Consider the following 25,000-nt stretch of genomic DNA (forward strand, 5'->3'; position numbering starts at 1 on the left):
GAGCAGCTCCACACGCCCAGCGAAGTCTTGACTCTCTGTTCCGACTCCTTCGCCTCGTTCCGACCTTTACTACTCCTTCTCTCGTTCCCTCTTGCGACTCTCCGACCCCTCGTTCTCGTTCTGCTGACTCTTTCGCTCCGACTTTCCCACGACTCCTTTGTCTGGCCACGAACACCGTCCTTTTATCCCCCGTAACTTGCCCCCCCTCCCTTTGACCTTTCAACTCGCTCCCCATTGGCCCGAGAAAAAGTGGGCGTGAAGGCTTTTTGATCCACAAATTTGCATATATCCCGATCGCCCTGGGGGCGAGGGCCAATTCGCCCTCGCTCACCGATTGGACGGCAAAAAGTGGGCGTGTGTCGTTTTGGATCCGTTTTTGAAGCAGAAAATCCGTGATTTTGTACACGCTGTTCAACGTGCGCCCCACAGTCCAGCATCGGTGCCCATGAGTGGCGCGAGATAGCCGGTGATGCGATGGTGGCGGAGTTGCGACGGTAAAGGTCATGGCGGTTGTGGTGAAGCGACGTTGTGGTTGGTGGTTGTTGTTGTGGTTGTGATGGTGGCGATTGGTCCAAAATAAAGATGGTAAAGAAAAACAGCTATCCTGAAGAGTCGCAGCACGTATAAATGACATGTATTCCCACTAGACAACGGGTTTGGGCCTAACTACACATGCACTTACCGAGATACCTCACCTAAGGGACCTGAATGGTGGTTTGCGAATCTAGTAACCACAACAATATGTATGTATATATATATATATATATATATATATATATATATATATATATATATATATATGTATATATATATATATGTATATATATATATATGTATATATATATATGTATGTATATATATATATATATATATATATATATATATATGTATATATATATATATATGTATGTATATATATATGTATATATATATATATGTATATATATATATATATATATATATATATATATATATATATGTATATATATATATATATATATATATATATATATATATATATATGTATATGTATATATATATATATATATATATATGTATATATATATATATATATATATATGTATATATGTATATGTATATATATATATATATATATATATATATATATATATATATATATATATATATATATATATACATATATACACATACATGAGGTGTGTTCAAAAAGTATCCAACCTAAAGGTTAGTGGCTTGGAATCCAAAAGGTCCTGAGTTCAAGCCCCATTGGCCGATTGAATTAATACACACCAGGAGGTTGACTCAGCCTGTCATCCTTCAGAGGTCGGCGAAGTGAGTACCAGTGTACTGCGCCCGGTGTATGCCCCGGTTAGAATAGGTGTACCATATCCCTGTGTCGTAAGAGGCGACCAAGGTTGCGTCAGGAAGGGCATCCGGTGTAAAACCTGTGCCGAATCATTATGCGGATCATAACGGATGATCCGCTGGGGCGACCCCGAACGGGAGCAGCCGAAAGAGGAACAACAACCCCCTTCTATATATATATATATATAAATATAATATATATAAAATATATATATATAAAACAATATATATATAAAATTTTAAATATAAATATAAAAAAAATATATATATATAAAACAACCCCCTTCTGGAAAAACTACCAGAATCACGAATCACTGCTCACCTTCATTCTTTCATCCCTCTTTTTCCCCACCTTTGGAATAAACTCCCACACTCTCTCAATCCCATTCTTCCCTCCAGGCCTTCAAAACAGCTGTTCACCACCTCCTCTTGTCTTCCCCCATACAAAATTTCGATCTTTTCTTCACCCCTTAATCCACCCAATCGCACCTCCTTCAAATTCCCTTGTTTCCTTCCTGAAAGCCCCTGTAATTTACATCTTGTGTACCCCATGTTCCCCATCCAATCCCTCTTCCTTCCACAGATCTCCTGATGTCTGTTCCCCACAGTTTTGTCCTTCCACTCCCGCCCCTCTTGTCTCATGCCCCCTTGCTGTTCATTGTGTGTTAGTTCTCATGCAAGCCTCGACAATGTTTCCAAAAAAACCCTCCTGTTCAGCCAACACCAGGCTTATTTTTTAATGAATAATTGAACAAAAATGATAATTTTAAACTATTTTATTTTCATTTAATTTTATTTTTTTCACTTCATGATCAAAAAAAATCGTGAATTATTTCGGTTTTATATTTTTATGGATATCGTATTCAGCACCACCTCAGGTGGGAGAGGGTATGACAAGTCCCGCCGTGTGCAATCCATTGTGCAGTCTTGCGTTACCCACATTTTCCAGTTCAGTGAGGTGTTTTGAATTTCGCTGCAGCAATTGCGCAGTTATTATTTTGGGCAGTTATTTTGAATTGCGTGTCGCCATCAAATTGTGCAGGTACCTCTGCTAGTACATGATATGGCGGGTGGAATTACACGGTTATGAAATGCTTTCCACATTTTATTTACAACACTTGAAAAAGAAACAAACTATTCCTCTGTGGTATCTCCTCCCACCTGGTACACCATTCCAATTGTCATGTGTCTGTTTTACCAAGAAGCATCGGTTTACCGTTTTTAGATCCCGTGGAGGATCTCTAAGTCTTACTCACGTTGTTGTTCTTCATCTTCTTCTTGTGGACTTTTTTGTTTCACAGCCTACAGTTTTCATCGAAACTTCCTGAAACTTGGCATATATATATGTAAAAATTCCCTGCACAGACAGTAACCATCTCCAATTTTGAAAATTCCTCCGAGGAAAAAAAAAGTTATGACGTCAAAATATCTTCGCTAATGGAAATCGCCAAAAAAAATATCTCCGAAACTAGGCAGGCTTTTTGAATTCTCTTTGCGGGAATCGAACAGGGCATTAGCAGAGATGAATTACCGCACATATGATACATCACTATGACGTCATATCAATTTTTATGACGTCATTCCTATTTTTGGACATTTTTTGTTTCACAACCCAGAGTTTTCATTGGATCTTCGTGAAACTTGCCATGTATATGCAGAAAGCCCACGCACAGGCAGTAACCATCTCCGATTTTGGAAATTATTCCTAGAAAAAAAGTTGACATCATAATATCGCCGCTAATGGAAATAGCTTATACCATTATCTCCGAAACTAGGCAAGCTGTTTGAATTTTGTTTGCGGGAATCAAGCCGGGCATTAGCACAGATAATTTATCACAAACCTGATACATCACAATGACGTCCTATTCGTTTTATGATGTCATCATTAAGAGGACGAGGATCTTAGCTCATTTGAGCTTGTTACTGACCAATCATCGTTTTTCATTCTGAGTTGTTTTTTTTTCCCACACACTTTGGCCTGGCTTGGAAGGAGACAATGCAATTTATTCTATTTCTCGGCCGTGCCTTTATTTTACATTGGGTGGCCATGTTTGAAATATCATCAAATATTACCACTGACTGGGGTCGCCAGTTTAAGTCATCACTCTTCCACACACTCATGGACCTTCTCGGATGTAAGAGGATTTGAACTACTTCATACCACACTTCGTCTAATGGATATCTCTCTCTCTCTCTCTCTCTCTCTCTCTCTCTCTCTCTCTCTCTCTCTCTCTCTCTCTCTCTCTCTCTCTCTCTCTCTCTCTCTCTCTCTCTCTCTCTCTCTCTCTCTCTCTCTCTCTCTCTCTCTCTCTCTCTCTCTCTCTCTCTCTCTCTCTCTCTCTCTCTCTCTCTCTCTCTCTCTCTCTCTCTCTCTCTCTCTCTCTCTCTCTCTCTCTCTCTCTCTCTCTCTCTCTCTCTCTCTCTCTCTCTCTCTCTCTCTCTCTCTCTCTCTCTCTCTCTCTCTCTCTCTCTCTCTCTCTCTCTCTCTCTCTCTCTCTCTCTCTCTCTCTCTCTCTCTCTCTCTCTCTCTCTCTCTCTCTCTCTCTCTCTCTCTCTCTCTCTCTCTCTCTCTCTCTCTCTCTCTCTCTCTCTCTCTCTCTCTCTCTCTCTCTCTCTCTCTCTCTCTCTCTCTCTCTCTCTCTCTCTCTCTCTCTCTCTCTCTCTCTCTCTCTCTCTCTCTCTCTCTCTCTCTCTCTCTCTCTCTCTCTCTCTCTCTCTCTCTCTCTCTCTCTCTCTCTCTCTCTCTCTCTCTCTCTCTCTCTCTCTCTCTCTCTCTCTCTCTCTCTCTCTCTCTCTCTCTCTCTCTCTCTCTCTCTCTCTCTCTCTCTCTCTCTCTCTCTCTCTCTCTCTCTCTCTCTCTCTCTCTCTCTCTCTCTCTCTCTCTCTCTCTCTCTCTCTCTCTCTCTCTCTCTCTCTCTCTCTCTCTCTCTCTCTCTCTCTCTCTCTCTCTCTCTCTCTCTCTCTCTCTCTCTCTCTCTCTCTCTCTCTCTCTCTCTCTCTCTCTCTCTCTCTCTCTCTCTCTCTCTCTCTCTCTCTCTCTCTCTCTCTCTCTCTCTCTCTCTCTCTCTCTCTCTCTCTCTCTCTCTCTCTCTCTCTCTCTCTCTCTCTCTCTCTCTCTCTCTCTCTCTCTCTCTCTCTCTCTCTCTCTCTCTCTCTCTCTCTCTCTCTCTCTCTCTCTCTCTCTCTCTCTCTCTCTCTCTCTCTCTCTCTCTCTCTCTCTCTCTCTCTCTCTCTCTCTCTCTCTCTCTCTCTCTCCCGTTGATGTAGTGTCCCCCTTAAAAGTACACTGGTACTAATTTTGCCGACCTCAGAAGGATGAGAGGCTGAGGTCAACCTCCTGGTGTAAATTAATTCAGCGGCCAACGGGGCTTGAACTCAGCACCACTCAGGACCCAAGGATCCCAAGCCACCACAATTACCACTAAGCCAACACCAGGCTTGTCTAATGGACTAGTGTAGTGCTTTCACTACCAGCTGAAAGTTTCACCGAAGGCCCATGCCAATCCTAACTGGACTGAAGCTCTACCTCTTGTCATGCTTGGTATTCAAACTGCAGTTAAGTCGGATCTAGTTGGCTGTGCTGATTAACTTGCATTAGGAACGACAGTACAATCACATTACCTGTAAAATTTGTAGTCACCATTTGTAACCATTACCTGGAAAAAAACAAAACCTAGTCAGGTCACCGTCTGTTAGAATGAAAGGACGGTGTGAATAGGATGGAAAGACTCACACACTCGTGGGGAGCTCAACTCCAGTTCATACCAAATTGGAGTTGCACCCAGCAAAGTATCAATTTACCCCGGATGTCTCCTTAGTGACCTTGTTGTGAATTTTACATTATCACTAGAATTTTTAACCATACTTGTGCTCGCAAGAAGTATTCTTATTTTACTCACGGACATCGCACATCCTCCCTGAGGAGTTTGTCTCTGAAGCCTCGGATTTTTTTTATTATGAACTTTTTCGAGTTATTTAGTTTTCTCAATATTGCTCGCCGTTTGCTTCATGTCGTGATTCCTGAGTAGAGAGGTTTTTATTCTGACCTTGAAGTGGAATTTTTACTCGTCAAGGTTTATTCCAACTGTTCTTCAATCCACCTCATAAATGGTGAGTAGAAATTGTATTGTTATGTGGAAAGGGGTGTGGGGTCCATAGCTAGACTGGGGTAAGAGTAACATGGACCGTGTGTTTTGAGTAGGTTAGATTGCCAGGTAACAAGGACCTGTTAGGCTTAGTTGTATGCAATAGGTCACCATGGGCGCAGTGAGTATTTACCTTTAAGATAATCAGGGTAAGATTGTGGAGCGTATATCTTGCTGTTTGAAAGGCGAGGCCTTTATGGAGGTTTTACGAAAATGGCATGAAGAAAGCACTTTGCCACCATTATGAACTTTTAACATGTGCATGTAGCCCATGGTCGAAAAATGCGCTGTCGAAGCCTGGAAGGGGTAGAAGACTTTTATTTTAAGGGACATGCCCCATGGGGTGTGACGGCGTGAGTAAGATGCCACCCACACCGGCGGGCAGCCAATGACTGTACCCGCAACTTGGAGAGGTGATCTCAAATGCTGGGAGGATCGAAATGGTGCAGAAGATACAAAGGGGGTGTGATTGGCGCTGCACAGGAGAGGATATGCACCCATCCTGACCTCTGGGGATGATTGCTTCTGAATCTGCACCATATTGCATCTCTTAAATCACTCCTCACTTACTTCGCTCATCTCTCTCATCACTCCTCTCTTACATCCCTCGACTCTTTTGTCACTGCTCACTTGCATCACTCCTTGTCTTCGCAGGCTGAGTTGCTGCAGTCTCTTCTACGTCGTGGGACCACAACCAACTCATGCTTTTACAAGCTCTCGCCTGCCCCTTTGTACCTCTTGTGTATTCTGGTATTCCTTTTGGCACCATTAAGGGGTTAGGAATATCACATTTGTGAGCCTCTGACACGACTATTTATCACCTTTGCAAATTTCTATAATTCTTAGAAAATTTGTGGGGAGGGTGTCCGCAGTGAGGGAAGGGCAAAAATAATTTGGGGGAGGGGAAATGCCCCTCTGTGTACCACCCCCAACAACAGTCATTGATATGTCATCATCAAAAACCTGGTGTGCATCAACAAATATCCACATTCACTATTTACAAATTTCCCTTTCATGGGGTCCCTCACTAGTTTTGGTAAAGTATATATATATATATATATATATATATATATATATATATATATATATATATATATATATATATATATATATATATATATATGTATGTATATATGTATATATGTATATGTATGTATATATGTATATATGTATATATATGTATATATGTATATATGTATATATATATATATATATATATATATATATATATATATATATATATATATATATATATATATATATATATATATATATTTTGGTTTTATGAGTATATGGGATAATATTTTAAATCACTTATTTCTACAGAGAAAAAAAAATTTTTCATTACAGGTGCCACATTCTCTGTGCAGCAATCCATGTCCTCCAGGATCACGCAAGATATCGCAGATTGGGCAGCCCTTCTGCTGTTTTGACTGCATTCCCTGTGGTCTTGGAATGTACTCTAACACTACGAGTATGTAGATCCCTCAAAACATCTATATGCACCACCATCTTCCTCCTTCCCTGTGGCTTTTTCCACGACATAATTACTGTATAGTTTGACAACATTAACACACTTAATGTGATGCTGGGATAACATAATGAACTGGAGAGTGACATCTTTGATGGCAGGTTTAAAAAAATAATAATGTTGAATCAAATGCTTCATTCAGCAATGTTTATGAAGATCACCTCAGAACACTTTTGTACACAAAAGTGAAGCTCATGGAAGAGCAAGAACAGTGCAGAACAAAAGAGAACAGAAAAAACACATTAAAAAGTAGGGAAATATACCCAAAAGCAGAGTGGATGAATAGAACTAAATGACACTTAGAGGAAGAATGGGATCGGGGAAGATGAGATTAAATGGATGGTGGTCAATGTGGATGAGAAAGTGGGGTACTGCACTCATACAAGCTTACACATGATAAGAATGGGGCTAAAAGAAGAGTAAGGTAAAACCAGTGATGAAACGGCAAAGAGAAAAAACTAGGTCCGCCTGTCCTGAAGCTCACCTGGAAAGGGAAAAGCAGTCACTCAAGCCCCCTGCTCACCCCCTTAGACCCTGAATTTTTTAATGCCATGAACAAACTTTGGTACATCACTGATGATGAAGGTTGTGGTCAAGTTTCATTGAAGTCATGTGTGTAGTTTCGGAGAAGATAGCAAATACCTATTTATTTATTTATTTGGGGGGGGGGTGGTTCAAAAAATTTCCCTTCGACCTCCTTAATGAGCACAGATTTTGATGTCAATAAAAATTCGTTGCACATCAGATATGAAGCTAGTGGCCAAGTTTCATCAAAATCGTGTGTTTGGTTCAAGTAATAATGGAGGAGGAGATTGGGACCATACTCTGTGCAGAGCATTGGTGCTGCCTAAGCAGTCTCCTTGGCTATTAGGTATAATCCTGGATGGGTTGCTACTCCGACACAGGATACCTGCATGCTGGCGCTCATTTTGCTGACCTCAGAAGGATGATAGGTCGAGTTAACCCCAGCTGGTATTAATTCAACAGCTGAGCAGGATTTGAACTCAGGACCCTGGGATCCAAAGCCCACCATGATAATCATTAAGCCAACACCAGGCATAATAGTCCTGCACCGTAGTCTGATATTTTGGATCAATTGTTCAAATTTTTATAAAAGCACCAAAATTGGTACACATGTAGAATAATGTATTCCGAACAATTCAAGATATGGAGCGACCCGGATTGTGCCTTGGTCAGCTTCGGCGACCATTTTCCAAAATGGCCGCCATTCTATTTTAGCGAAATTGGCTATATGCTCTTATTTTCTTATTGTATTGGTGGTAGATATAAGGAAAGTGTAAAATTCAGTAAAATGACCATGAAAAGGCGTATTCAAATATTGAGCCGGTATTTTCGGGGAAAAAAGCCATTATTTGATTTGTAAATTGCTGCTCTCCTGAAACTTTACGCTGAAAAGTACCCATTATTGCCTGGAGAACAAGAGTCAAATGATATTCGTCACATTCAATGGGTTTGGAATCAACAAAAATTGCATTATAGATTACATACTTTACTCTATTTTGAAAAGGGAACTGATAATCGTGATAATGACAAACTCAGAAAATGTAGTCAAATTATTGCACACTTCACTTTGAAGTGGCTACGGTCTACTGTCTACTACCATTCTACCAGGACACATGGTACACGTATACATCAGTCTCGTACAATATGAGTTTCTGAGCTCAAGTGTACTGGCTCTGGATCAAGAAGTCAACACTTTTACAAGCAATGCGATTTTGCATTTGCACATTCTAAGCTCGGCCGATATCTCAGTCTGTGTCTACTGCGTCTGTCTACTGGCATTCTTTCTTCACAAGCACACAGTCCAGTGCATTGCAGATTAGCCTTCTTGCATTTGCAGCGGTTTCTACAGCCTTTTTTGCAGCCGCACGACACCAGCTCGAAGCAGCTTTTGAAGCCTCAGGGAGTGTGGTCCAGAGCGGTTCGTTGGACCCATCCTCTGTTTGCCGCCAGCCCCAGCTTGTTGGTGATGGAAGCACGGGTTGAGGGACCAAGACCTGCCCCCAGACATAGCCACCCTGGAAGACTGATCTCTTCAGATGCTGTTCCAAAGCATCGTAGGTAGGTGGGATGCGCTGAACAGAGTTCCTCTTGGCTAAGAGTTTCTTTCTGGCCTCGTTGACGTCCGTATATGGACTGGTGCAGTCATAGAGGAGCACCACAAACCTTTCATTGCAGTGCATTGTGTCATCCTGGATGTTGACTGGCGTGGTGGTCAGGGTCACAAGAGAATGTCAGTTCTGGAAACGAGTTCCATGTGGCCCAGGCAGATTTCTTCCTATGCCCCACGAATGCTGATACCATATCACATCCGGTCATGGCGTGGAAGACAGGGAGGGCACGTGCCTTCTCTGGACCGAGGGAGACAGCTATTTCATGGGCAGGGATGTAGCGGTAGTTATTGCCAATCCCAAAGACAATCCAGAGTTCATCCACGCATGGGAGTGCCTGGGCTACCATCACCACCAAGACGAAGACGTCGGTGTCTACGGTTCGAACTTGAATCCGACGGTGGTCATGTTCTGCAGCATGGGCCACATGTAGCATGATGCGAGTGTCCGCCTCTTCTTGACCGCATGGAGCCAGAGAGCTTTCATCTTCCTGCCTTGGAAGGCAGATGACTGCTTCACCATCAGTGACTACCAGCTCCTTTGCCTCGTCATGGAAGAACTGCACCAGCACATCGGACAGGAAGGTGAAGAGCTCCACCTTGTTTGCTTCGACATGTAGGAAACTCTGCCAGTTTCCTGGTATGGCTGTGGTGCTCACCACGCACCGTCGCACCCCTTTTCCTCGTTTCTCCCTTGTCGTCGTCTTCAAGGAGCCATCTTTGTAGCTATCCCAAATGAGGTCGAGACGTGAGGCACGACGCAGCTGCCCCTCGACGTATGGGATGAAGACTTGGTGGGCATATTCTTCAAATGTCTTGGCAGTGCCAGGCTTCAACATCTGCATGATGACGGCGCCGTCAAGGACAACAGAAGTGACAGCAGGTGCATCAGACTGAGCTTCAGCAATGCCTTCAAGGCACACCAGCAAGTCGCTTTTGCTACCCAGGTGTAGCTTACCTGCATCAGATAACGCGGGAGGGCATGCTTGATTTTCATGACGGAAGAACTCGTCCATGTTCCCATCGCGGTTCTGGCAGCTTAAGTAGAGCCTTGCAAATAAGGCCATATCATTCTTCACAGATGCTTCCTTTCCTTTGAGTGCTTTTGGTCTTCTGTCTGTTCCGAAGAGGGGGAGTTTGTTCCTCTTTATAGGTTCGTCAATAGTCTTGGTTCTGTCGATGAGGCAATCCTTTGAGTATGCCTGAAACTGTTCTTGTCCAATCTGCTTGGCATAAACCTACAAAGAGAATAACAATGACAGATATCCCATGTTGTTAAAGTAGAATGGCATCCATTTTGGAAAATGGCCGCCAAAGCTGACCAAGGCAAAATCTCGAGTGGCTCCATATCCAGAATTGTTCAGAATACATTAGTCAACATATGTACCAATTTTGGTGCTTTTATGAAGAGTCGAACAATTGGTTTGCTATGCTGCAGTACTATAACTAATAATGACTGAAGTGTTTACGAACTGACTAACTTACTGACTCACTAACACACTCACCAATGGACGCTGCTTGATTGCATAAGCTCACTTGACTAAAGTCCAGGTGAGCTAAAAAATAAAAAGGTGGTTGGAGGAAGAGGAGAGAAAACATTCATTGGCCTTTACAAAGGAGCTTATATTCTCGTTCTCGAGTGTTTTCATAACTCCCAAGTTTGATAAAGACGCCAGAATAAATCACTGAAGTATAATTCGGAAGATCATGAAAATGCCAATCTTCCTCTTCCTCTTCCTCTTCCTCTTCCTCTTCCTCTTCCTCTTCCTCTTCCTCTTCCTCTTCCTCTTCCTCTTCCTCTTCCTCTTCCTCTTCCTCTTCCTCTTCCTCTTCCTCTTCCTCTTCCTCTTCCTCTTCCTCTTCCTCCTCCTGCTCACCAGACAAGCCCAATAAAGACTAAAGCAATTACAATGATTGCAATGTATAACTCAAGGAAGTTATTTTTGCCTCTGAGGATTAGTCTTTGTTTCATTCACCATGTAAGTTCTGAGGGGATGTCCATCATCCAAGTAATATGTGCTGCATCAAATGCTCATGTAACATGTGGTAAAGTTTCAATTTCCTCCGTTGAACAGTTTTCTATGTACACTGTTACCAAAATGCGGACATGTATGTACATACGTACACAACCGATTGCAAAACCCCACTTTTTGCTTCACGCATGTGTGGCAATTACCTCACCACAGGATTAAGTGTATCAGGTGTGAGAATATGGACATGATAACAGCAGATGAGATGGGATAATCCCGTTCTAGAGAGAGACAGAGACAGAGACAGAGAGAGACAGAGTCTTTGCATAAGAATTCCCAGGAGTCATCAATATCCAGGGTGCAAGACAAATCTTGATGTGACAAATTAAATCAAAATAAAGACCAAGGACTGCAACGTAATCCCAAGAAGAAAGCCAGACATAACAACACACACACACACACACACACACACACACACACACACACACACACACACACACACACACACACACACACACACACACACACACACACCTACTACACAGTGCCTTTACAAAGTCCACACTCCTTTTCAAATTTTTCACCTTTTGTTGCCTTTTCGCCTGGAATTACATTGCATTAATTCAGACTTTTCTCTCCTTTATTTACACATCATAATCCACAACTTCTAAGTGACGAGCAAGTTCTACAAATTTCATGCTTTTTGATGAAAACGGGAATATTGTAATCGGCTCCATCCGTCTGTCCATCTGTCCATCCTTCATGCTATCTCCTCCTAAACGGTTATGCAGAAATTCATCAAACTTTGTAGTTATGATCACCACATGACAAGAATGTGCGAGAAAATTATAATTTTTGGCATGACCCCTGAAGCGATTACAATGATCGAAGTGATTCCAAAAGTCTGCACCAGCTCAGCATCTCCCATGTCTGGGTTTAAGAGCCCTGGCCCGTTGTCCTCTCTTCTTCCCCCTCCTCCGCACTCCAGCTCATTTTAGACAGCCAACGCAGGTCAGTAGTCTGTGGTTGTTGGCAGAATGCCCATCACTGACCCCAACAGACTCCCCTGAGAGGGCCATGCCTCATGCAGTGCACTGTGGAGAAATTCTGAGGGAGGGGAGTCGGACCCGTGTCTTTGGGGTATCCCATCTGAGGACATCGTGGTCGTGCCACATGTCCTGTAGGAGGGACCTGTCCCCACAATCCCGGCCACACCATGGATCGGTCACTGCAATAGACTGGTCCATGGGAGGCGGGCTGCTGCTTGAGTCAACACGTGAGTCGCGGTCGACTTCGGCCAGTCCAAAGTCTAGGCGAACACACTGCGTAAGTCAAAGGCATGCCTGTCCTTATTTTTGGGGCCATAATTACAAATACCAAAAAATGCACTTCTGGGCACAATTTTAATCATTGTATTTTGAAACTACAGTATATATGCTATCAAAATTGGGAAACGCATGAAATATGGAACGATTTCTGGATTTGTCCTCCTGGTTCATGCTTCAGGGGTGGTGACTTCGGGTCACATGGATCAAAACGAAAAAAGAAGTTAACTCAAAACTTGATATTGGGTAATTCTTGTTGAAACTTTTCGCCATCTTTCAACTTTGCTTTAGGTGGGAAGTGTGGGGACTTGTGATGAAGTTCCATCGACTTTGCTCTTGTTTGAACTTGTATTTTGAATAACTTTATGCACTATAAATTTGCATGAATATACTTGTTTCCTGCCTGGACCTTTGTCACAAAATTCTATGAAGAATAATTGTGTTATACCGTGTCAAAACCATGGCCATGATTATATACAATTTAATTGCTCTATGGCATTTGGAATGTCTCTTTTAGATTCACAAGATTGTCATGCATGCCCCATCTTATTCTGGCCCACAAAGCAAGGAGATGCATGCTTTCCGATGCCTGAACAATTCTTGTCTTTTTCTGACCCTCTGGCTCTCACATTGTTGGTTTTTAATCTATTTGGGATTACATTGAGTTTTGTAATAGGTATTGTGATGTTCCATCACCGAGCCTTGTTTATGGTGGATAAAAACACAAATTTCCGGATATCTTTGCTCATGCTGTTATTCTTCTTGGGCTGCTTTGGTAGTATTTTCACTTTTATGGGACGACCAACTGATTTGGTGTGCAAGATACGTTACCCCATTGCTTTTACTTTCCTTGCACTCTCTATATCCTGTGACCTCAGCATTATTATCAACACAGTACTCAATTATTCAGGTAAGTGTTCATGAAATATATCATCAGAAATATACAGCATAAACTTGGTTGAGTTCTTTTTGGGGTTGATTTTTGCAACAGAAATATACAGCATAAACTTGGTTGAGTTCTTTTTGGGGTTGATTTTTGCAAAAACATTCAAATCAATTTACTTATTTTTTTGTTCGCAATCTTGTTTCGAGGAACAGAGAGGTGATGAAGCTGATATTCACTGAGAGAAGGAAAATGGGACATCATGTTGAATAAACTTTTGGAACAAACAAACATCACGACAAGAGAGAAGTTAAAGTACCGATCTGAAAATAGAGGAGGGGGAAGGAAGTGTTCATGAGAGTATAAAAATGAAGGGTAGAGATAAAGGATGACCTGATTTGGTTGTGTACTGCCAACATGAAGAACATGAGGGATGCGTTGGTTTTAACAGACTGAGGAAGGAGATCACACAAGCCTAAAGAGAACAATAAAGGATTGAGGATGAGCATTGAGCCTGAACTTTTGTAGTTGCATAAGAAGGGAGTTGTTGAAAGAAGGTGTGTATTCTGGAGGGGCTAGAGAGGGATGAAGGAATATAACAGAAGACAGAGCAAAAACTGTAGAAGATGCAGCATAAAGAACAGATGCTTTCAATATGTCTACAGTACTTTGATAGAGCAACAGGCACTGTCATTCTGCTTCCTTGTGTGAAATACAAAAGTTCTTTATATGGTGTCCAGGATTATATAGTGTTCAGGAGAGACAGGTGTGCAGCAGGAATCACTCGCTTCCAGAGAAGAATAAACCATTGAATCTTTTAGAGAAAGACCTTATATTCTTAAAGAGATTTATCTTGTCTATCTCGCTTTCTGTTGACAATGCGTTCGACAGGTTCTACCTCCATACTCATGTCTTGCTCAATTTTGCCCCCGGTAAACCTATCCCTTTCTACCTGCCTCAAAAGCTTTCCCCTTTTCCTTTCTTCCTTCTAAAAATTAAGTCAAATTAGTATAACTTAATGTCATTAATGATCATTCACTCTGAAGTAATTATTAAATATATCCCAAACTTTAATTCCTCTTTGCCATTATATTTCTTCCTCCCTTCTCACTCAATCAATTTAAACCTTTTAAAATGTTCAATCTTCCATATACTTGCTTCCAAAAACCTTTCTTCCATTTCAGTTTCCATTCACCCCTTCTCTCCTTCCCTGGATGACTCTTAAACCCGTGGCTCATCCACCATCATGTTCATGTCACGCTGTCTTTCCTCTTCAACCCATGCCTCAGCCACCATCATCTAGGTCGTACTGTCTTTCCTCTTCAACCCATGCCTCATCCACCATCATGTTCATGTCGTGCTGTCTTTCCTCTTCAACTCATGCCTTATCCACCATCATGTTCATGTCACGCTGTCTTTCCTCTTCAACCCATGCCTCAGCCACCATCATCAAGGTCGTGCTGTCTTTCCTCTTCAACTCATGCCTCATCCACCATCATGTTCATGTCACGCTGTCTTTCTCCGTGCCTTTAATCATCATTGTCATCCCAATGCTGATGTCTGTCTTTTTCTCCTTTCTCAGTTTTTTCCTGTTTTCCTTCATCCTCTACTCATAGCTTAGTCTAATGGGACCTGAGAATCAATTTAAGAGTCCAATGCTGCACTCTATTTTCATTCTTCTTACTCATCCCCAGCACCTTACATTTTCTTTTGTTAAACTGCATCTCACACTTTATGTTAAACAGCCTTTTGCCCAATCACTGAAAGTATTTGGACTTTCCTGAATTTAAACACCCCCTCTCTGATATCTATCGACCTTGCCTCCAAGTTTTGTGTTCTGCAAATTTGCAAAGCGGACTCTTAACCCCAATGCCCAAATTATTGATGTAAATTATGAATAATAATGATGTCGGTCCCGATCTCTGAGGTACCCCACCACTTACATCCTCCCAGGCAGACTTCCTCCTACCCACAGATACTCATTGCTTCCGATGGGTAATTCAAATTTCACTCCAGATCACGACTCTCCCAGCCACTCCAAAGGCCTTCACTTTAACTAACAGCCTTATTTGTGGTGCCTTCTCAAAGGCCTTCTGAAAATAAACACAGTATATGGTATGACATAAATTACACTTCCCTTACCCACACAATCAACAGCTGCTTCAAATGGGTTTAAAGGGTCACAATGGCTCTAAATTGGTGGAAAGGGGTGAAAAGGTCGAAAGAGGTCTAAAGTGTCTTTAAAGGTATAAAGTGGCTTAAAGGTCAAAATGGTCTACAGGTGTAAGGGTTTATAGCGGTTTTAAGGGTCATAAAGGGTCTAAAGGTTTGTTGGGTTTAAAGGGTCTCAAGGGTATATTCCAAAAGTAGTCAGGGTTTACAGCGTCTAAAGGGTGTTCGGGTCTAATAGACTAGACGGAAAATCTAAAAAGTCTCTTTTTAAGACTCCCATAGGCATTTTGAGGTAAAAGATGGTGACATGAGTTTGTAACTTATTTGGGGTATGAGGAGTCAAAAAATACGTTACCAGCCTGAACTTTGCATTTGAAGGCATGACAAATGCGAATCAAGATGGCCGCTATTTTGATCGGATCGTGATTTCGATATTTGAGATATCTGATGTCATATCATTGTTCGTTGCTATGCATGTAAACACAAAATAGTATATAAGTACTTATGAATATCTGGTAATCATCGTATGCCTCTCCACCCATATTTGATCACTATAAAAAATGCAAAAAGTTTCTTGAACCTAAGAGTATGGTTTATTGAATGTTGACTTCCCGGGAAAATAAACTGATGTGCGTTATATATTTATAAAGTTGTATATTCAAGGAATACAATGATTGGATGAAATTTATTCAGCAACATATTCTTCGTTTTCAGATGTGATTTTCAGGCATTGTTCATGCATTGTTCCAGTCCATCAGTGGAACTGCATGCACCCGTACAGATCAAGGTTGCTTTTCTACATTTGCATCTGCTTGTTCTGCATCCTGTCTTGCATCCACAGGATATCACCTCAATGCACGCTACTGGTACTGGAGTAAGACTCATGAGCTTCGGCCTTAACTGGCCATCTTCTGTTTGCCATCCACTATCATCAGGAGCAGGTAAAACCGGCTTCAGAACTTGAGCTTGATTCCAAACCAAGGAGTGATAGTGAGCTCGAAGTATGTGGTAGTGCAGGGCATCATTTGTCAGTGGGAGAGCTTCAGCTGGACGACCCTTCTTGAACTGAATGACTCTGGCACTGTTGGTACTCTCTACATCGGATAATCTATATATTCTGCACACAAAATTCACCGCAGTCTTCTCTCCTTCCAATGTAAGTGTGGGATGATTCATACCATTCAGAAGCCCATGCTGGTTTTCGAATATTTTCCATTCTGATTTCTTGCTATGTCCTGCGAAGAATGAAGTACTATCACATCCGGTTAGTGCATGGAAGGGGATGAGTGTATCCACCATACCTTTGCTCAAATTTTGGTGAATAGTGTGTACGGGGATGAATTGTTGCTTTCTTGTGGTGCCAGATTTCATCCACAGAGAATGACAGTGAATCTTCTCATAATGAGCCAGCAACAGAACGAGGACATCAGTATCACATGCTGACACCACGATACAATCGGCTTGACACTGTATTGCTTGAACAATCATTCTGGTGTCGGTCTCTTCATGGCAGGCCTTGAGGAGATCAACATCCACTTTTGGGCTGGTGCTCTGAACATCATTGTCTCTTGTGAAACCACCGGCAACAACAATGGTCTTGTCAGAAGGCGTTTTCTCTAACAACTGAGCGGATAGAAAGATTATCAACTCGGTCTTGTTGGCTGATAGAGCTAGGATGCTAGACCAGCTCTTCGGCAGTGGAACCTCTCTTCCTTCGATGATCCTACGAACTGGTCTTGTGTCTTTGGACCGTCTCTCTCTAGTTCCTGTTTTGATGGATGACTGAATGTATCTGTCGAAAACTATGTCGTTTCTGGAGTAGTGTCGTCCAGTTTGAAACAAGGTCTCAACAAACACGTCTGAAGTTCTCCAAATGTACTATTTCCATGTGGCTTTCCAATGGCATGAATGACAACATTGCCATCAATGATAAGACAAGAGTGTCCTTCCTATTCCAAGGTTGCTGGACCTAATACACCAGTAATCAATATTTTCTGTTGGACAGCTTTTTCTCCTGACCTCAGAGATCCATCCAGTTGAGCCAAAGGTAAAGGCACGGGCGTGAGTTCATGTTGCAAGATGTTGGGAAGATTCACATTTCTCCTTGCCTCGTACGCCGTTGCCAAACGCTGAAGGATATTTCTGTCAACCTTAAATGTCTTTGTTTTGTCCCTGCAAGCCTTATCAATCTCATACAACTTGGCAAATTTCAAGGATTTGTTTTTTGGCAGTGTGTCTCGCAATTTAGGTCCTGGAATGCTCCTCGTCCTAAACCAAAGATACAAGAAGATCAGTGCCATGTGATTTCGTATTGAGCAGAGATTGTTGGATGTCATCTGTAGCCAGGTCCTTGTTTGCTAAGCTTTGGAGAACTGTTGGTGATGAGTCAAGAGAAAAGAGATGGAATCTCTGTAACACTGCCAGAACTGCAGCCTCATCAGCATTGTCACGTTGGTTTCTAGAGTTGGTAGATTCACTGTGGATGAGTTGATCGTCTCTGCAAAGGTTGAACATGCTCCTGGTATTCATAGCAATGTGGGCCCTCAAGTTGTATGACAATGCCCAACGACTCAGAGCAGATGAAGTTTTTGTTATTCCCACAATGCCACCACCCTTTTTACCAACAGCATTCATCCACTCTTGGCTCTTGGCGGGCCTCATCTGATTCAACGTCTGAGCTGAACCTTTCACGACAAAGTTTCCTCGCTGAAATTCCTCTCACACCTCACCCGGGAGTTGATGCATTTCAGCTGGATAGTCGGGACCCCACCGTGCATAATTTGTGTGGTCATAGCGCAAGAAGAATGGAACCATGCACTGGAAGGAGTACAGATGAAGATTCCAAAGGCCATCATGTTGAGCACGAGTGTACATCAGCAGTACAACTACCATCTCCATATAGTTCCACCAGTATGTGAAATTCACACTGTCTGTGGTTCTATGAGTGATGATTTCAGCCATTGCATCACAAAATCTGCCTGTTGCCAGAAGAGTGATGAGTGCTTCACCATGCGTGGTCCTTATTTCATTCCCCAGATCTTTCTCAGATTCCTTAAGGTGATCAAGTAATTGTGGGAGGAGGATCTGAAACATAGCTTGAAATGTGAGTTTGTGTGCATGCATCCCCTTGGTGTAAGACTTGCCTTCCAGAGCCTTTTCTGTTGATAGAATGCCACTGTTGATAGAATGTTGTAAGAGACCCAGAATGCCACTCTCAACCCAGACCTCTGACAACCCGGAAGCCTGCATATGTTGTCCTATAACTTTTAGAAAGTTCATTGAGGTATGCAACCCTTTCAATCATGGGATAAGGATGTGCTTGTATTGTGGAGTTGCCCAATTTAATTCCATCGGTTCACAATACAGTGCCTGGTCTACGGTCAGCACAACATGTTTCTGTCCAAGTGATGAAGATACATGAATAAATCTCTGAACAACAGTATTGAGTGTGTCCAGTTCATGGACAGGTGCTTGTATTAATTGGCATGTAACCTATGGTAGTCACTTCATGAACATCAGAGCTGTTGGCTTGATTGAACGTGCTCCAACCAGGTTTGGTAGCTTTGTCCTGCCTTTCAATGACAAAGGCCATATCAGTTGCTCATGCTCTGAGAGCGGCATCACTTTTATTCTTGGTGACAGTGGACCAATCTTTCTGTACAGCTTCATGGAATGTAACATCTGCATGTCCTTCAATGATGCTGACAAGAATTAACTCATCCATAGCTGTGGGGAAATCAAGCTTGGTTTTATTGGATGGCTTGAGATTGCTTAACAGTAAGTCAGGAGCCGGCCCTCTCTGCCATGTTGCAGCTTACGTCACATGAAAGGTTTTCTTCCCATCCAGTGTAGAATCACTCAGCTCAGCAAGTTAGGTGGAATGACAGCACCAGTCTGAGGATGCATAGTTTAGAGTGTACTTTCGGCAAGAGATGTGTCTAACTTCAAAACTTATTCATTACTTATGGTGGGTCCAGCACTGTGGAAAAGTTGAAGTAGTTTCTTTGATGTAGTTGCCCGATACAGCGTGCTGCCTAGTCCAATATGTTTTGCTGTCCACTTCTTTCCGCCACTGACACCAAACACCATATCTTGACCAACACTGAGCACCTTGATTCTTACTGGAATAACATTGGTGCTGTCTGGTTTGCTGTCCAGTACCGAAGGACCTTCATACAGCAGTCTCAGGAACATATACAGTTAGTCGGGAACACAATCTGCAGCCTTCTCTTCACTGATATCAAAACCTGTATGTCCTGGGTGTGCCAAGATATCTCCACGGAGTTTCAATGCCACATGCACCAATGACATGAAAATATCACTCTCGGGTTTGAATACAGGTATTTTCAACAAGTCATCATCCGATTCCACAACAGGCATTTCTGATAAAGGTAAAAGCTTGTACTTGGAAGGGAAAAGTAGACATCTGTCATTTGTCACTGTTCAATCTGGCAAAACGATGAAGTCGAACACATCTCCTGTACGGGCAATAAGACTTTCCTTGAAGGAAGATCGACGACTTACATATGATTGGGGGATGGTGACATTAGCTTCCCCAGCTAATATGCAGTAACAATTCCAAACTGTATATAGTTCTGGAACACATCCTTTGTCTGCGAAATGTTGCAACTCGTTGCACAGCCATGCCATGGCGATATCAATGTCTTTGCTACCTTTTTTAGCTTTAGCTACTGACTTTGAGAAACCAATGTAACAAGCTAAGTGATATTTGCCTTCAGCCACTATGAGATTGTTCACGCCTGCAAGATAAACAGACAGATTTCAATCAAATACTGCAGCCTGCAGAATCTCCTGGCTCTTCTTCAACGTCATTACAGAAATGATCCTCTGTTTCTGTGAAGACGTTTGACAGAACAGATACTGATTCCAGTCCATCGGCGTGACAGATTTGCGACCTGGCATGGAATGTTTACCAGTATCCGCAGAAGTACTTGCTTCTGTTGAGCATCCTTGTCTTTGGAATTCATTCTGCAGTCTCTCGATTTTGCCATTGTCGGTATATTGTGCATTACAGTTTCTGTGCCATACTAGTGAACTTGTAAATCCTGATGTGAAAGCATTCTCTATTCGATCGATTGCATCATGGTATTTGTAGTCTCTAAGTTTTCTCCTGGTGGAGGTGACTAGTTCTATGCGTTTCAAACCTTGGTCACTGGTATCCCGAAGCTCGTCCTTATCATCTTTTTGACAAATAATACACAGGTTGTGTGACGCAGGGGATGATCTCTTCAAGTTAATCAGTGGGTCCATCTTTGTTCTGAAACATGAAATAAAATATCATGTGTAGGTAAACGAAATAGCACGAAAAAAGTCAACATCGACACTGTATAATCGGAAAATTACCATAACATTGAATATTCTTTCAGATTTTTCTTAAAGATCAAGTGATTAAATATGGATGGTCAGGTAGTAGATGACCACTATGTATTCTGAACTACTTCAATACTACATTGTGCTCCCGAGCATGGCAAGAAACAATGGTATGACATGAGATATAAAAGAAATTCAAAATATTACCCGAACAAAATAGCGGCCATTTTGTTTTTCATTTTTCGTGCCTTCAAACATAAATTTCAGCCTGGTAACATATTTTTGGGGGATTCAGCACATATCAATTAGATTAAAAAGTCAAGTTACCAACTTTTACCTAAAAATGCCTATGGGAGTTCGAATTCCTGATTATCCATCTAATCCATAAAGTGATTGAAAGTATCAAAAAGGTCTCAAAAGATCGAAAGGAGTCTGAAGAGTCGAATGTCAAAATGGTCCACGTGTGTACGGGTTCATAGGGTTTAAATGATCATAAGGGATCTAAAAGTCTAAAAGGTACATTCCAAAGGTAGTTGGAGTCTCAAGGGTCTAAAGGGTCCTAAATTACATAAATGTGTAAAGAGTCTTAAATGGTCTAACGGATTTAAAGGGTCAAGGGGTCAAAGCAGTCTAACAGGTTTGGAGAGTCTAAAGTGTTGAAAAAGGTTTCAATAGTATTAATAGGTCTAATCGTCATAAGGGTCTCAAGGTCCAAAGGGTACATTCCAATATTAGTTGGAGTCTTCAGGGTCCTAAAGGGTGAAAAGTAGTCGAACAATAGTCACCCTAACAATAGTCGAAAAGGTCATTAAAGGACGAAAAAACAGATTGAAAAGACTGTCCCCTCTGTGCCACCACTCCTCCCCCACCCCAACTCTCTGTCCTCCCTCCCCATTTATTTCCCGTTCTTCAAAGTAAGAGGACATTAATGACATTAAGAGGTTAAAAATTATTTGAGGGTAAATTAAATTATGATTAAGATCAAATGTAATTATGAAGTTAAATTAAGAGATTTTAATTAAACAACAGACAAAACATCATTTTTTCTTTAATTCATAATATCGTAAGATGATGGAATCTCGAGATAAGTGATAGACATACAAATAGAGATTACATTTTTTAGTTAATTACCGAATTATCTCACCACCTGAATGGAAATTTTTAGGAAGTGCTCCATTAGATTTTGTGCATTAACGTCATGAATCATTACGCGCGGAGTTTCAAAACCAAATGTTGAGCGAGTTACCATGGAGGAGTCGGGAAAAAAAATTTTTAATGTAAAGGGACCCCCTGCTTGAAGGAAGGAAGAAGTGAAGTAAGCAAGGAAGGAAGAAAGCTTTAACAGCTCATCTCGACTTTGTTGTCGACAAGCTAAAATGGGAATATAAGTAAAGGAAAGCCGAATGAGTATTACGAGAGAAGGGAGTTGAAAGCTTGAATGGGTGAGCACTACATACACACAAGATTGCACGTTAGAGATCCACACAGGTATTTTTGATTCAGAAACATGAAATAAATGCAGAAGAACAAACGGGAATTGACACACGATGAGAAACAATGCTGTTACCAAACCACAAAGTTCACTAAAAAGACAAATTTGGAGTGATCTTGAGTGTTGTACCTAAAAATATGAGGCATTACCATACATGTGGGAAGCTGAAAGAAGAACGTTGAAGATGAATCAGTGACATCTTGAATCTTATAATTCATAATTATTCTTATGATGTTATAATTTGAACTAAAGTGCACAATGTGCATGCTATTTCATTCTGCAAACACTTCAGGGCCACTCATTGAAAAACGTTTGCAAAGCACATTAAGCCCATTAAAAGGCTGGATTGTCATTTTCTTCAACATTGCTGTTCAACTCATGTACAGCATTACTTGGGTTGTTGTTGGTGGTCAACGAGTCATTTTTGAAACAAGTGTTCAACAAGGCTCGATCATCTTGGAATGCCAGGGATTAACAAATGCCTGGATCTACTTTGCTTTTGTCTATTTGCTGATTCTAATACTTGTTTGTCTTTTCCTTGCTATCAAAGCTGCCAAACTGTCTTCAGTTAACAACGACGTCAAGTACATAACTTATGGTATTATGGCCTGTCTCTTAGTCAGCTTAGCATTTTTACCAGCTTATAACAGCACGAGAGGCAAGTTTACTATCATTGCTGAGATATTCTCAGTCTCTGCTATAACATACAGCCATTTGGGCTGCATTTTTATGCCGAAGTGTTACACTATTCTTTTCCCAACATAATGTATTGTATTTCGCTTTTGTGATGATTAAATATAGAAATGAATAGTTTGTATCAAAATTGATTTTCTATATATCCTGCACCACTTCTGAAAAATCTGCAAGTATATGTAGTTTTTGCCGTGGAAATGCATTATTGGAATTTTTTCAGTGACATGGAATGTAAATAAATGCTTTTATTTGACACGTAATCCTACATTGTTTTTCTTGCCAAAAAATAATGTCGTGTCGACAGGCCATGCTATCACTGACTCGCAATGCCAAAACAATTGCAGCTCTGCAAATGGCCTAATTCAAATGGGATCACGACTAGCAGTTGATGTGTTTTTGCCAGGTCTCCCGGTCGAAAATGCCAATCCATCAGTCTCTTAAAGTGAACTTTTCCAATTTCACCTCCCCACAGGGATTTATCAAAAACTGGAATGGTTTCATGCCAACGAAATGATGACAATGGCAGGTCACTACACGTCGTGTTCTTATGGAATAGCAGCTTTATTGAAATAGGGTCAGGACAACAAATACAGAAAATCCCGAGAAGTGAGAGAGCTGGAAACGAATGCAGACAGATAAATAAATAAAATTAATGCACAACTGGTGCAAGAAAAACAAGTAGCAAAAGGCAACAGTTCAATTTATTCTTGATGTGTGTACCAAATTTCATGAAGAAATAGTTAATAGTTTTGCAACTACTGTATGTTCTGGAAACAAAGGTTAACCTCAATCAATTATTTCTTAATGCCCAACTTGATTCCATGGAAAGTGACAGAAATTTTTTTGGGGGAAATCTCTAAAATCAAAAGGCACCAGTTCAACAGCTTGATATGTATACCAAATTTCGTAAATATATCTTGAGGGGATTTTTAGTTAAGCTCTGGAAACGAAATGTGATGGACGTACGGACAGCCGTACGGCCGGACGGACGGAACCCATTTCTATATCCCCCGACAACTTCGTTGGTTGGTGGGGGATAATAACTAAAAAGATGAAGGACCTTTGGTGCCACGAGCACCCAATCCTTCAGGAAGAATGTGGGGCGAGATGTAATATTTTCAAAGGATAACAATACCGGGGATCAAACTGTTTCACTGTGAATGAGTCTCGAGTCCACAACACAGTAGTGAGCAGCACGATGATGTGAGCAGCAAGCACTAGCCCACACCTGCTTCACCAAACAGAAAGGCGCAGCAACCAGTGGGGTGAAGAAAGCAGAGAACAGAGTGGCAGAGCTTGTCGGGAGGCACAGAGAACAGCAGGATGCATTCACGGTTGGAGAAAAGAGAAGAGGAAGCTCAAAATACCTGGAAGGACCGCCAGACACAAGAGAGCGAACAGCACATGTTATATGTAATTTTTCAGGACAACAAATACACCTCCCCTGTGGGACTCTTTCATACCCTCCCCTGTGACCATGACTCTGAACGTCCTTGCTCATGGTAAGGCACTGACCAGTGAAGAGGCACATCACTGCCTTTGTGAAAACACCCCACAGATGTCATCACCAGCACCACCTGCACAAATCACGAGATGCCTTGGAGTTCACTAATGGCAGTGCACTCTTGGAAGTGCTTTGACAGTAATCGGCTGCACCGGACACTTATTATATCGAGCTCAGACTTTGAGGGGTTTGAGAAGTGGGTTTTCAATCCAAACATGGTCTGAAGACACATCCAAAAGTTCACTCTTTTTCCTCACCTTTCCTGGTGCCTCACCTGGTTAACAGGAAGGACAAAAATAAACAACACTTTTCGACCTTCTACTTAACTAAACTCAGACCCTGCCACAGAATAGATAAGAACAGCAAAACTTCACTCGAACATGTTCCTGATTACAGGAAAATGTTCAAAACTACACAAACACGTGGACCATGCCAACTTAAAATCAATCTCATTCTCCCTCCAACGTAACAACATG

General features: G+C 41.7%; 1 protein-coding gene across 1 annotated transcript in view; it reads left to right on the plus strand.

The window, feature by feature from the left end:
* Positions 1 to 23,238, plus strand: part of LOC147034962 (extracellular calcium-sensing receptor-like) — an 82,515-nt gene extending 59,277 nt beyond the window's left edge. The window contains exons 8-11 of the mRNA XM_085860696.1: positions 6,147 to 6,242; positions 6,843 to 6,966; positions 12,967 to 13,359; positions 22,620 to 23,238. Of these exons, the coding sequence (XP_085716822.1) occupies positions 6,147 to 6,242; positions 6,843 to 6,966; positions 12,967 to 13,359; positions 22,620 to 23,092 (1,086 nt within the window). The 3' untranslated portion in view covers positions 23,093 to 23,238. The remainder of the gene's footprint in view (positions 1 to 6,146; positions 6,243 to 6,842; positions 6,967 to 12,966; positions 13,360 to 22,619) is intronic.
* The last annotated feature ends 1,762 nt before the right edge of the window (positions 23,239 to 25,000 follow it).

The sequence above is a fragment of the Eptatretus burgeri genome, chromosome 1 (assembly GCF_056783735.1).
Source record: "Eptatretus burgeri isolate ZD-2024b chromosome 1, Ebu_testis_v1, whole genome shotgun sequence".
In the NCBI taxonomy this organism is placed as follows: Eukaryota; Metazoa; Chordata; class Myxini; order Myxiniformes; family Myxinidae; genus Eptatretus; species Eptatretus burgeri.